At 45.1% G+C, this 13,208-nt stretch overlaps 1 protein-coding gene across 1 annotated transcript in view; it reads left to right on the plus strand.

The window, feature by feature from the left end:
- Positions 1–13,208, plus strand: part of LOC131495794 (kinesin-like protein KIF28P) — a 78,931-nt gene that overhangs the window by 43,468 nt on the left and 22,255 nt on the right. The window contains exons 7-9 of the mRNA XM_058700946.1: positions 8,610–8,721; positions 10,116–10,183; positions 12,360–12,435. Of these exons, the coding sequence (XP_058556929.1) occupies positions 8,610–8,721; positions 10,116–10,183; positions 12,360–12,435 (256 nt within the window). The remainder of the gene's footprint in view (positions 1–8,609; positions 8,722–10,115; positions 10,184–12,359; positions 12,436–13,208) is intronic.

The raw sequence follows: 13,208 nt of genomic DNA on the forward strand, positions 1-13,208 counted from the left end.
ATCAAAATTGAATATACACTTAACCGTTACTTGCCTTTTTAATCTGATTGGCCAAAGCCTGAACAATAGTGAATGCTTTATCCTCTTCCTGAATACTACAAGGATCTCCATCCTTCATATGTAATTTTGATATGTATTTTAATTCTATTCTTCTTTAACCCCAAAATACATTATTATTTCTATTTGACAGTGTTCGTTTTTTAAATTCTTCACTTTTCCCTCTCGAAATCCTCTTTCTTCATTAGTGCTATTGATATACTAGATTTCTTTCTGTCTCTGAATTCATTTATTTATTAATTTTATTCATTTATTTTTAAATTTACATCCAAGTTACTTAGCATATGCAATAATGATTTCAGAAGTAGATTCCAGTGATATCCTATGTATAACACCCAGTGCTCATCCCAACAAGTGTTTTCCTTAATGACCCTTACCCATTCAGCCAATTACCCCTCCCAGGGCCCCTCCAGCAACCCTCAGTTTGTTCTCTGTATTTAAGAGTCTTTTATGTTTTGTCCCCCTTCTTGATTTTATATTATTTTCGCTTCCCTTCCCTTATGTTCATCTGTTTTGTATCTTAAATTCCATAAGAGTGAAGTCATGTGATATCTTTCTCTAATTTTGCTTAGTAAAATACCCTCTAGTTCCGTCCATGTAGTTGCAAACCGCAAGATTTCATTCTTTTTGATTGCTGAGTAATACTCCACTTTATATATATATCTATAGATACATAGATATATCTATAGATAGATCTATATATCTATATCTATATCTATATCTATATCTATATCTATATCTATATCTATATCTATATATCTATATCTATATATACACACCACATCTTCTTTATCCATTCATCTGTTGATGGACATTTGGACTCTTTCCATACTTTGGCTGTTGTCAATAGTGCTGCTATAAACATTGAAGGGTGCATGTGCCCCTTTGAAACAGCTCACCTGTATCCCTTGGATGAATACCTAGAAGTGCAATTACTGGGTCCTTGGGTAGTTCTATTTTTAACTTTTTGAGGAAGCTTCATACTGTTTTCCAAAATGGCTTCACCAGTTTGTATTCCCACCAGCAGTGCAAAAGAGATCCTCTTTCTCCACACCTTTCCCAACATTGGTTGTTTCCCAAGTTGTTAATTTTAGCCATTCTGACTGGTGTGAGGTGATATCTCACTGTGGTTTTAATTTGTATTTCCCTGACGATAAGTGATGTTGAACATTTTTTCAGGTGTCTGTTAGCCATCTGGATGTCTTGTTTGGAAAAATGTCTATTCATGTCTTTTCCCATTTCTTCACTGGATTATTTGCTTCTTGGGTGTTGAGTTTGATAAGTTCTTTGTAGATTTTGGATACTAACCCTTCATCTGATATATCATTTGCAAATATCTTCTCCCATTCTGTTGGTTGCCTTTTAGTTTTGCTGATTGTTTCCCTCACTGTGCAGAAGCTTTTTATTTTGATGAGGTCCCAGTAGTTCATTTTTGCTTTTGTTTCCCTTGCCTCCAGAGACGTGTTGAGTAAGAAATTGCTGCAGGCGAGGTCAAAGAAGTTTTTGCCTGCTTTCTCCTCGAGGATTTTGATGACTTCCTGTCTTATGTTTAGGTCTTTCATCCATTTTGAGTTTATTTTTGTGTATGGTGTCAGAAAGTGGTCCAGGTTCATTCTTCTGCATGTCACTGTCCAGTTTTCCCAGCACCATTTGCAAAGAGACTGTCTTTATTCCATTGGATATTCTTTCCTGTTTTGTCAAAGATTAGTTGGTCATATGTTTGTGGGTCCATTTCTGGGTTCTCTATTCTTTTCTATTGGTCTAAGTGTCTGCTCTTGTGCCAGTACCATAGTGTCTTGATGATGACAGCTTTGCAATACAGCTTGAAGGTCTTGAATTGTGATGCCTCCTGCTTTGGTTTTCTTTTTCAGGATTGCTTTGACTATTCAGGGTCTTTTCTGGTTCCATACAAATTTTGGGATTGTTTGTTCTAGCTCTGTGAAAAATGCTGGTGTTATTTTGATAGGGATTGCACTGAATATGTAGATTGCTTTGGGTAGTATAGACGTTAATTTTATTTTTAAAAATTTTGTTAATGTTTTATTTTTGAGAGAGCGAGTGAGAGCGAGCGAGCACACAAGTGGGGGAGGGGCAGAGAGGGAGAGAGAGAGGGAGACACGGAATCTGAAGCAGGTTCCAGGCTCTGAGCTGTCACACAGAGCCCAACATGGGGCTCAAACTCACGAGCTGTGAGATCATGACCTGAGCTGAAGTCAGACGCTTAACCGACTGAGCCACCCAGGTGTCCCAGGTAGTATCAACGTTTTAACAATATTCATTCTTCTAATTCAGGAGCACAGAATATTTTTCCACTTTTTTGTGTCTTCAATTTCTTTCATAAGCCTTCTATGGTTTTCAGCATATAGATTTTACATCTTTGGTTAGGTTTATTCCTAGTTATTTTATGGTTTTTGGTGCAATCATAAATGAGATCTATTCCTTGATTTACCTGTTGCTTCATTATTGGTGTAAGAAATGCAACTGATTTCTGTGCATTGTTTTATATCCTGAGACTTTGCTGAATTTATGGATCAGTTGTAGCAGTGTTTTGGTGGAATCTTTTGGGTTTTCCATATAGAGTATCATGTCATCTGCAAAGAGTGAAAGTTTTACTTCCTCCTGGCCAATTTGGATGCTTTTTATTCCTTTGTGTTGTCTGATTGCTGAGGCTAGGACTTCCAATAGTATGTTGAATAACAGTGGTGAGAGTGGACATCCCTGTCGTGTTCCTGACATTAGGGGGAAAGCTCCCAATTCTTCCCCGTTGAGGATAATATCAGCGGTGGGTCTTTCATATATGGCTTTCATGATCTTGAGGTATGCTCCATCTATTCCTACTTTATTGAGGTGTTTTTTTTTGTTTGTTTTTTTTTTTTATCAAGAAAGGATGCTGTATTTTGTCAAATGCTCTCTGCATCTATTGAGAGAACCATGTGGTTCTTCTCCTTTCTTTTATTGATGTGATAAATCACATTGGTTGTTTTGCAGATATTGAACCAGCCTTGCATCCTAGGTATAAATCCTACTTGGTAGTGGTGAATAATTCTTTTAATGTATTGCTGGATCCAGTTGGCTAGTATCTTGAGGATTTTTGAAGCCATGTTCATCAGGGAAATTGGTCTGTAGTTCTCCTTTTAGTGGGGTCATGGTCTGGTTTTGCAACCAACGTAATTCTGGCTTCACAGAATGAGTTTGGAAGTTTTACTTCCATTTGTATTTTTCTGGAACAGCTTAGAAAGAATAGGTGTTAACTCTTCTTTAAATGTTTGGTAGAATTCCCCTGGAAAGTCATCCGGCCCTGGACTCGTTTTTTGGCAGATTTTTGATTACTAATTCGATTTCCTTACTGGTTATGGGTCTGTTCAAATTTTCTATTTCTTCCTGTTTCAGTTTTGGTAGGGTATATGTTTCTAGGAATTTGTCCATTTCTTTCAGATTGCCCCATTTATTGGCATATAATTGCTCATAATATTCTCTTATTGTTTGTATTTCTGCAGTGTTGGTTATGATCTCTTTCATTCTTGATTTTATTTATTTGGGTCCTTTCCTTTTTCTTTTTGATCAAACTGGCTAGGGGGTTATCAATTTTATTAATTCTTTCAAAGAACCAGCTCCTGGCTTCATTGATCTGTTGTTTTTTGTTTATTTGTTTCGATAGCATTGATTTCTGCTCTAATCTTTATTATTTCCTGTCTTCTGCTGGTTTTGGGTTTATTTGCTGTTATTTTTCCAGCTCCTTAAGGTGTAAGGTTAGGTTGTGTATCTGAGAACTTTCTTCCTTCTTTAAGAAGGCCTGGATTGTTATATACTTCCCTCTTATGACCACCTTTGCTGTGTCCCAGAGGTTTTGGGCTGTCATGTCATCATTTTCATTGGCTTCCACGTACTTTTTAATTTCCTCTTTAACTTCTTGGTTAGCCCATTCATTCTTTAGTAGGATGTTCTTTAGTCTCCAAGTATTTGTCTTTCCAATTTTTTTCTTGTGGTCGATTTCAAGTTTCATAGCATTGTAGTCTGAAGATATTCACGGTATGATCTTTTTTGAACTTGTTGACAGCTGATTTGTGTCCCAGTATGGGATCTATTCTGGAGGATGTTCCATGTGCACTCGAGAAGAATGTGTATTCTGCTGCTTTAGGATGAAATGTTCTGAATATATCTGCTAAGTCCATCCAGTCCATTGTGTCATTCAAAGTCATTGTTTCCTTGCTGATTTTCTGATTAGATGATCTGTCCATTGCTGTAAGTGGGGTGTTGAAGTCCCCTACTATGATGGTATTAATACCAGTGAGTTTCTGTATGTTTGTGATTGATTTATATATTTGGGTGTTTTGCATTGGGGGCATAAATGTTTAGATCTTCTTGGTGGATAGACTCCTTAATTATGATATAATGCCCTTCTTCATCTCTTGTTACAGTCTTTATTTTAAAATCTAGATTGTCTGATATAAGTATCACTACTCCAGCTTCCTTTTGTTGACCATTAGCATGATAGATGGTTCTCCACCCCCTTACTTTCCATCTGAAGGTGACTTTAGGTCTAAAATGGGTCTCTTGTAAACAGCATATAGATGGATCTTGTTTTCTTATCCATTCTGTTACCCTATGTCTTTTGATTGGAACATTTAGTCCATTGACATTTAGAGTGAGTACTGAAAGATATGAATTTATTGCCATTGTGTTGCCTGTAGAGTTGGGAGTTTCTGGTGGTGTTCTCTGGTCCTTTCTAGTCGTTGTAGCTTTTGGTATTTTTTGTTTTGTTTCATCTTTTCTCCCCTCAGAGAGTCCCCCTTAAAATTTCTTATAGGGGTGGTTTAGTGGTCACGAACTCCTTTAGGTTTTTTTTTTGTTTGGGAAACTTTTTATCTCTCCCTCTATTTTGAATGCAGCCTTGCTGGATAAAGAATTTGTGGCTGCATATTTTTTCAATTCAGCACATTGACTATATCCTGCCACTCCTCTCTTGCCTGTCAAGTTTCTGTGGATAGGTCTGCTGCGCACCGTATCTGTCTTCCCTTGTAGGTTAAGGACTTTTTTCCCCTTGCTGCTTTCATGATTCTTTCCTTGTCTGTGTATTTTGTGAAGTTGACTATGATATGCCTTGCTGATGGTCAGTTTTTGTTGAATCTAATGGGAGTTCTCTGTGCTTCCTGGATTTTGATGTCTGTGTCTTTTCCCAGGTTAGGAAAGTTTTTTGCTATGATTTGCTTACATAAAACTTCTACCCCTTTTTCTCTCTTCATCTTCAGGAACCCTTATGATTTGGATATTATTCCTTTTTAATGAGTCACTGAGTTATCTAATTCTTATACCATGCTCTTTTGCCTTAGTTTCTCTCTTTTTTTATGCTTCATTATTCTCCATAAGTTTGTCTTCTATATCACTGATTCCCTGCTCTGTTTCATCCATCCTTGCTGCCGTGGCATCCATTCAAGATTGCATCTCAGTTATAGCATTTTTAATTTCATCCTGACTAGATTTTACTTCTTTTATCTCTGCAGAAAGGGATTTTATGCTTTTTTCAACCCCAGCTAGTATTCTTCTTATTGTGATTCTAAATTCTGGTTCAGACATCTTGCTCCATTCTCCACTAGATGGGCACTTAGTTTACTGGGGTGGATCATTGTGGTGAGTGTACATGTGTGTGTGCATGTGTGGGAGAGGTGAAAATGGCATCACCCAGCTACCCAGTCTCTAGTATCAGAACTCTGCGCTCTTGCCAACTGGCAATCAATCACCCCTCCCTTGTCTCCAGCTCCAGTCCACTCCCTGCTTTCCATGACACTTTCCATGACCAAGCCATCAGGCTGCCAGGTGTCACCTCCCTCCTGAGTTTTATCTCAGATGGGGTTGTGTTTCCAAACCCTTCACCTCTGAGGGACCTGCAGCTTTGACCCACTTAGACTGTCTGGGGGAAGGTCTTGCCAAGCAACGGCTGGGTGCCAGCCCACAGCCAGGAACATTCACATGACTGCACTGCTGCAGATGCCCAGAGACTGTGGCCAGGTGCCAGCCCGCCCCAGAAAAAGTTCACTCAATCATGTAGCAGCAGTGTTTCAAGAATTATGGTAAATCACAACACACATCTGGTGCCAGGCTTCACCACCCCTTAACATCCTTGTTCCAACACCAGCAAATGTGGCTGTTCTCTGGGGTCCACTGAGACCTTTGCCTGTGGGAAGGCCACATAGCCTCTGCCAAATGTCCTCTCAGCAGAGGAACTGCCTCTTCCTGTGGCCCGAGGACCCCTCAGACCTCACTGTCTGCTCCTGGAGATTCACTCTTCCCACCAGAGCTCTGCCAGGTATAGAGCTGTGGAGTTTCAGACTGTGACCCCTGTTTATAGACTCTCAATGGTATTTAAACCCTCTTTTTTCTCCTTTCTCCCCTTCTTGTTAAGTCGCTTATGGGTGTTTCCACTCTTTCTCTTTCTCTCCAGCTGCTTTCGGGGGGAGTGCTTTTCCTGTACTCTCCCCCTCTGCATCCTCTTTCCGCAAGTAAAAACACCTCTCTACCCTCTGTGGCTTCTCCCCCAGTTCACCTCTCCACACTGCTTATCTGCTGAGTTCTGTGGTTCAAGTTGTGCAGACTGTTGTGTTAACCTTCATATCAATTTTTTAGGTTGGCCAGATAGTTTGGTGTTGATCTAGGTGCATTTCAGGGATGAGAGAAGCAAAAAGCTTCCATGCTGCTCTGCCATCTTGACCCCTCCCCTTCACTTCTTTTTTCAAATGTTTATTTTGAGAGAGGGAGGAGCAGAAAAAGAGGGAAAGAGAGAGAACCCTAAGCAGGCTCCATGCCATCAGTGCAGAGCCTGAATCAGGGCTCAATCTCACCAACTGTGAGGTTGTAACCTGAGCCAAAATCAAGAGTTGGACGCTTAACCAACTGAGCCACCCAGGCGCCCCAATTATTTACTCAGAGTTGTGTCTAAGATCAGTTTCCTCCTGGTGGAAGTATATTCTGCAGAATTTCCTTCAGTGATCACGTGCTGATGGCAAATTCTGTTTTTGTTTGGTTGAAATGTCTTTATTTCACCTCATCCTTGGAAGATAATTGTGCTGGGGATAGAATTCCAGAAGTGTAGTATTTTCTTTCAGCTCATGAAGGATACAGTCTCCTGTTTTCTGCTGGTGGCCTAATTGCTATTTCCTTGAAGTCAATCAGTCTTTGCCACCTGGCTGCTTTTGAGCTCTTCTGTTTTGATGTTCTCCAATTCGGTTATGTTACATTTGAGTGTGAATTTATTTTTATTTACTCTGCTTGGAATTCCCTGGTCCCTATAGTTCTGTAGATTAGTGATTTTCACCAGTACTGGAAAATTCTCAGCCATTACTTCTCATGTACCATCTGTGCCCACTTGTTTTCTTTCTCTTCTGGAACTTCAGTTTAGATTATTTAAATCTCACTCTGTCCTCCATGTCTCATAACCTTCCTGGCTTGTTTCCCATCTCCATGTCTCCAGGCTGCAATCTGGTTAATCTCTTTTGACGTATCTATTTCACTAATTCCAATAATAGCAGTGTCTAGTTTGCTGTTAAACCTGTGCAGTGTGTTTTAAAAAAAAAAATTTAAGTTTATTTTGAGTAGAGAGCAAGCGAGCAGGTGGGGGGCGGGGTGCAAAGGAGAAAAGGGGAGGGAGGGAAGGAGGAAGGAAGAAAGAGAGAATTCCAAGCAGGTTACATGCTGTCAGCACAGAGCCCAATGCAGGGCTCGATTCCACGAACAGCAAAATCATGACCTCAGCTGAAATCAAGAGTTGTACACTTAACCAACTGAGCCACCCAGGCGCCCCTGTCTTGTGTGTTTTTAATTTCAATTACTGTATTTCTTTCTAGAAGCTCCTTTAGTTTCTTTTCCAAATCAGCTAGAATACCTTTATAAATTCCTTTTCACTTTTTGTGATCATAATTTCTCATAGATAGGCTTGCCTCCCTCCTCCCCCCTGCTCTCATCAATGACAATGCTGCGATCTTTGCAGACCCTGGGGTTGGTGGGGAGGGGTGGCACATTTACTTCTCACGTACAGCTTCTGTGCTGCATTGTTATATGGGGTCCTACCTTTACGGGTTGCTCTGAAGGAAGTTGGGGTCCTACCTTTATGGGTTGCTCTGAAGGAAGTACGGAAGAAAAACAAGAAGAGGAATTAACCCCCTCCCCACACTGGCCGGCACACTGCTCGTGGGGCCACCCTCTTCCTCGGGTTGAAACTCTTCTCTATACACAGATTTACAATAGCCTGCAGGCTTTTTGGGTTTTCCTCACAGGGTTTAGTTTAGTGTGTTAGAGCCTCAGATCCGGACTTCCCGCTGTCTGTCATGGTGTCTCCAGGGTTGATCTCAGAGAGGGAGCCAGTGGCTCATGTGGTTAGCTGTCTTGCTTCCGCATCTTCGTCCGGCAGATGTCTCAACTCTTGGATATCATTAGAGTCATGTCTCAGGTTTATGGGGTCAAAGAGGAGACATGAAGGGTATTTCTGACTTATCCCCCGGGAGGCAGATTTCTTCTTGGCATATATATTTTTTTAAATCTGATGTTTCTTTTTCATCCAGTGCTCTGGCTGATGCAGCCACGGGGAAGAAAGTCTTGCACATTCCCTACAGAGATTCTGTCCTGACCAAACTTCTCCAGCCAGCTCTGGGCGGGAACAGCAGAACCACTTTGGTAAAGTGACTTTCTTACAACACAGCAGACTGAGTTAGCTATTGTGTTGTTGTCACTGTTATTATTAAAATCACGCTCACTGTACCACGATGCCGCATTTTGCATTCACGTCACACATTCTTACGTATGTCAAGACTCCTGAGACTCTTTCCGCTACAGTGTTCAAATACCGCCAATTTTAATTTTTTATTCATTTCAGTAGGTTTCAGATTCTTTATAAGGAACGTACACCACTATTATTGCCAGGAAAAAATTAGTACACATTTTAAAATAACACTGATAACGTCGTACTATTCTAAATCGGTGGTCATTTCGTGGCAAGACCGGAAATCATTTTGACCATGCCTGGTTTTGACCAACACCAGGCAGCTGTTGAACCTGGAGAGTAGCTAAATCGTGTCATCTCAGCAAAGACTCCAGACTCTTAGTATCGCATATTTGCCAAGGGGGCACAATGTGGGATGTGTTAAAATCGGGACTCTCTGCTCTTCAGCTCCAGGTGCGAAAAGGAACAGACTGGCACATTCTGCCGGCAGGTTCATACTGGCCTCCGGCCTGCTGTCCCGGTTAGGAGAAAACTGCTCACTGCTGGGCCTGCTCTGTGCACTCTTTCCCAAATTCACAACAAAACACAATCTTTACTCTTTACTATTTAATCTTGCCTAAGAATCTACAAATATTTCATTTTGAAGCTGGCCTGTTGGCCTCATGGGACCTTCCCTGCTCCCCCTGAGGACCTGGGATAAAAGAAGGCCCATTAGATGCTCTGAATGTAAGACTACAAAATCAGATGTAACAGGTCTGAGCAGGGGTGTGCCTGTGAGAGAGGAGCCTTTCAGGCCTGCAGGCTAACGTCCCGCCTGGGGCACTACCACACTTTAACAGAAAAATATGTGGTGGAGAGGAGGTTAGGGGGCGGGGGGCGGGGTCACTGGTCCTCTCAGAAAGCAGAAAGAAAAGAGAATCTGCAAGGCCAACATTCAACTGTCACTTGAATCCCCATGCATCCTCTGGGGACTTACTCCTTATCCATGAGGACAAGGGCCTGAGAGTAAGTCAGGCCCAGCTCCAGGCCCAGCTCTGCCAGCGATTATCAGACAGATCTCGAACACATGGTTTTTCTCCGGGCCTCAGTGTGTGTGTGTGTGTGTGTGTGTGTGTATTGTGAAATTGTGGTGTTTGTGTCCTGAATCTGCGGTGTCTGTGCGCTGCAGAGGTCACGTGTGTATGTGGCACACGTGGGGTGAGCACGTGCTATCAATGTGTGTCTGCGCCTTCTGAGTTGTAAAGTTCGAACAATACCGTAAATGACAAGAAATGCTATGAACCTTAGCGTATCCGCAACAACAAATCCGTCTAAAATTACAAAATCTGAAAGGGATGTTCTTTTACAGATAGCGGCCATAAGTCCCGCTGACATCTGCTACGAGGAAACTTTATCCACGTTAAGATACGCCGAAAGGTACGTTTGTGGATACGTAGTATCCCTAGGGGTTCTAAGTCAGATTCTTCTGGTCCCCCTCTACGCAATGGGCTGGCAGTTGGGGGGAGAGGTCAGGAGAAGGCAGAACAGAATGTGAGAGAGAGGTGGGAGGAAATAAACAAAAGGAGACAGAACTGGGGACTCAGGCCCTCATGTCACCCCTATTCTGCATGGGAGAGGCCCCGCGGGTTCCCATCGATGGGGGAAGCCTGGGGGCCGATCCCATGCTTGGAATCCTTCTTCCTGTATTTTCCTGCCACATAGCTGCCCATTCACGTGTTTCTCCCTTGTCACATGGCACACGGGTGGCGTGCAGGGGCAGGCAGGGGACGTTTATGTCAATAGGTGAAGACATGCACACGTGAGGCACTTCCCTGGGCTGTCGCCCAGCCTCCGGCTCCACACTTTCCTTGGCTTTGGTCTCTTTTGCCCAGCCCCCGTGCACACGGGTTCTACTCTTGGGGTGGCCTGACGGTCTAGGCTCCTCTTTCCGGGGGCGGGGAGGGCTCTCCCTGCCAGCTTCCTTCCGTCCAGGGGGCCAGGGAGGCGAGCCTGCATACTCAGCCCCGGCACGAGGCTGCCGCCGGGACACGTTCCAGGCATCTGGATCCTGCTTCTCCTGACCCTTTTTAAAATTTTTTTAACTGTTTATTTATTATTTTTGAGAAAGAGGCAGAGCACAAGCGGGGGAGAGACAGAGAGAGAGAGAGAGAGAGAGAGGGAGACACAGAATCCGAAGCAGGCTCCGGGCTCTGAGCTGTCAGCACAGAGCCCGACGTGGGGCTCGAACCCACGAATCGCGAGACCATGACCCGAGCCAAAGTCGGATGCTTAACTGACTGAGCCACTCAGGTGCCTCTCTCCTGACCCTTTTAAAAAAGATAAGGGTGCAGGCAGAGGGGACTTCTAAGCAGGGTAAAAGCCACATGCTGCCACCACCCTTTCCCTTCGTGTGGCAGAGTCCGGAATCCACCCTGAGGCCCACCCGCCGGGTTCGGACAGGAACCTGGAATCCTCGGGCCTGGTCCCAGGAAGCTGGAGCTGGCGTGTGAAATGAAACTGCCACCTACCGTGACACGTCCCTGGTCAGGTCTACGGGCTTGCGTGTGGGTCAGAATCTGGCCCCACCAGCCGTGTGACCTTGGGCGACACGCCGTACCTCCCTAGCCCTCAGCTCTGTCCCATGTCGAGGGAGGTGATTTCTCATCAGAGTTGGGGGGGAAGAACACAACAGATCCTGCACGAGCCCGTTCCCGGCAAGGTTCTGACACGTGCTGAACGCTCCGAGACGGTGGCTGTCACTGCACCACCGAGCAGTGGACTTCTTTGGCCCTGTCCCTGGCAGGGAGCCCTGGCATTTTAGGGACACATGCCAGCAGGCTCGGCAACGGTGCAGCCTCCATATCGTTTTACACCGTTAGATGTTTCTTTCAGCATCTGCAGCGCGAGCTCAGATCTTTCCGTCAGTTCGGTCTCTCTGCTTATCAGACGCAAATCTGTCGCGAGCAGATTTCCCGTTGAGAGACTACGGCTGCAGAGGAAGGAGAAAACAGTAGCCCAGAGTCCCGGGCTCTGAGCCCGGAGCTGCCACGGGCTGTGTGACCCCGGAGCAAGCCCTGAAAACCCCGTTTCCTCAACGAAAGGAGTAAGGCGGCCGCAGTTAGCAGACACAAAACACAGGCTCCCGGTTAAACCTGAATAGCAGGCGAAGAGCAAGTAAATAATGTGTGGGCAGAAGTATGCCCCGTGCAGTGCTCGGGGGCATCTCGTATTTTCTCTGGGACACTAGAAGGCAGGGAAACAGGTGACCCCTAGGTGCCCTTTCCAGCCCGGAACACCCGCTGACAGCCTCCAGGGTGGGGTTACGCCTGTCAGCAACGACGCATAGATGTTTCCACTAGCGGAGTCGGCCGATGGGCGAGTGGGTTCAGGGCCCGGGTCGCGTCGGGGCCAGGCTGTGGGTCCGGCGGGGCTGGTCATGTTTATTTCAACCGTGGACATCACTAAAGTCCCTTTCGGCCTTCACCGTTCACTGGCGCCCAGCCTGCTGGCATCTGGAGTCGCCTGGACCGAAAGGTCCCACTTGGCCGGTTTCTGGCCTGTGCTCCCCAAAGGGGTCCGGGACTCAGTGCGTGTTCATCTTTGCACATGGAAGGGCTAAAAAGATCCGGAACAGAGCCGTGGTCAACACCTCGATGCTGATGAGAGAGTCAAAGGCAGAGAACGACAGAGTGCTGCTCGCACGCGGGAATTCCGGAATGGCAGGTAAACTGAGTCAGGAGCAATGCCGGTCCAGGCCAGCAGCAGGAAGGCCGGGAGTGGGATGGAGGGAGGGACCGGCTGCAGGCTCAGCCTGGGGCTCGGCGGGGAGGTGGGGAACCCCTGCTTGGAATCGCCGGAGCCTGGCACAGGCCAGGGGCACCCTCTGGGGACATTTAGGCCCCGGCCTCGGGAGAAAATACTTCATTTGGAGACAAATGCAGATTCGCTTGCAGTTAAGTGGCCCTGCCCTTTTTGAATGATCATTTTAGTCTCATTTTTATCGCCATTTTTACTTTGAAGCTGTCGTTTCTGCCGAGGCCACTCCGTCCTTCCCAGGTTTGCACGGTGGCCATTTTGACGTTCGCTGGGCTGATGGCCTCACGCAGTTGCACGATGCTTGAATCTCCAGAGGCCTCAGAGGCAGCACATCAGAGTCACCTGGTGAGCGTCACCAGGCCCACTGACCGTGACTTCTGGGGGCAGCGCCCCGGCTGACTCCACGGTGCCCCAGAACCACTGCTTTGAAGGAAGGCCTAGGATTTCAGTTTGGCAGCATGGAGGGAGGTCCCTACAACTTTGCGCCCGTTAATAGCTTAAAACGGGATGAACAAGAAACGGGCAAATTGTAAAACTGTCAAAGTAAAATTGGAGGAAGTGGTTTAAAGCGAAAAGAACAATGCCAGGAGGTCCAAACCTCTGGCGCTCAGGGCTGGTTCAGGGAGCGTGAGCTCCAGTCACCAAG

Source organism: Neofelis nebulosa, chromosome 15 (genome assembly GCF_028018385.1).
Source record: "Neofelis nebulosa isolate mNeoNeb1 chromosome 15, mNeoNeb1.pri, whole genome shotgun sequence".
NCBI lineage: Eukaryota > Metazoa > Chordata > Mammalia > Carnivora > Felidae > Neofelis > Neofelis nebulosa.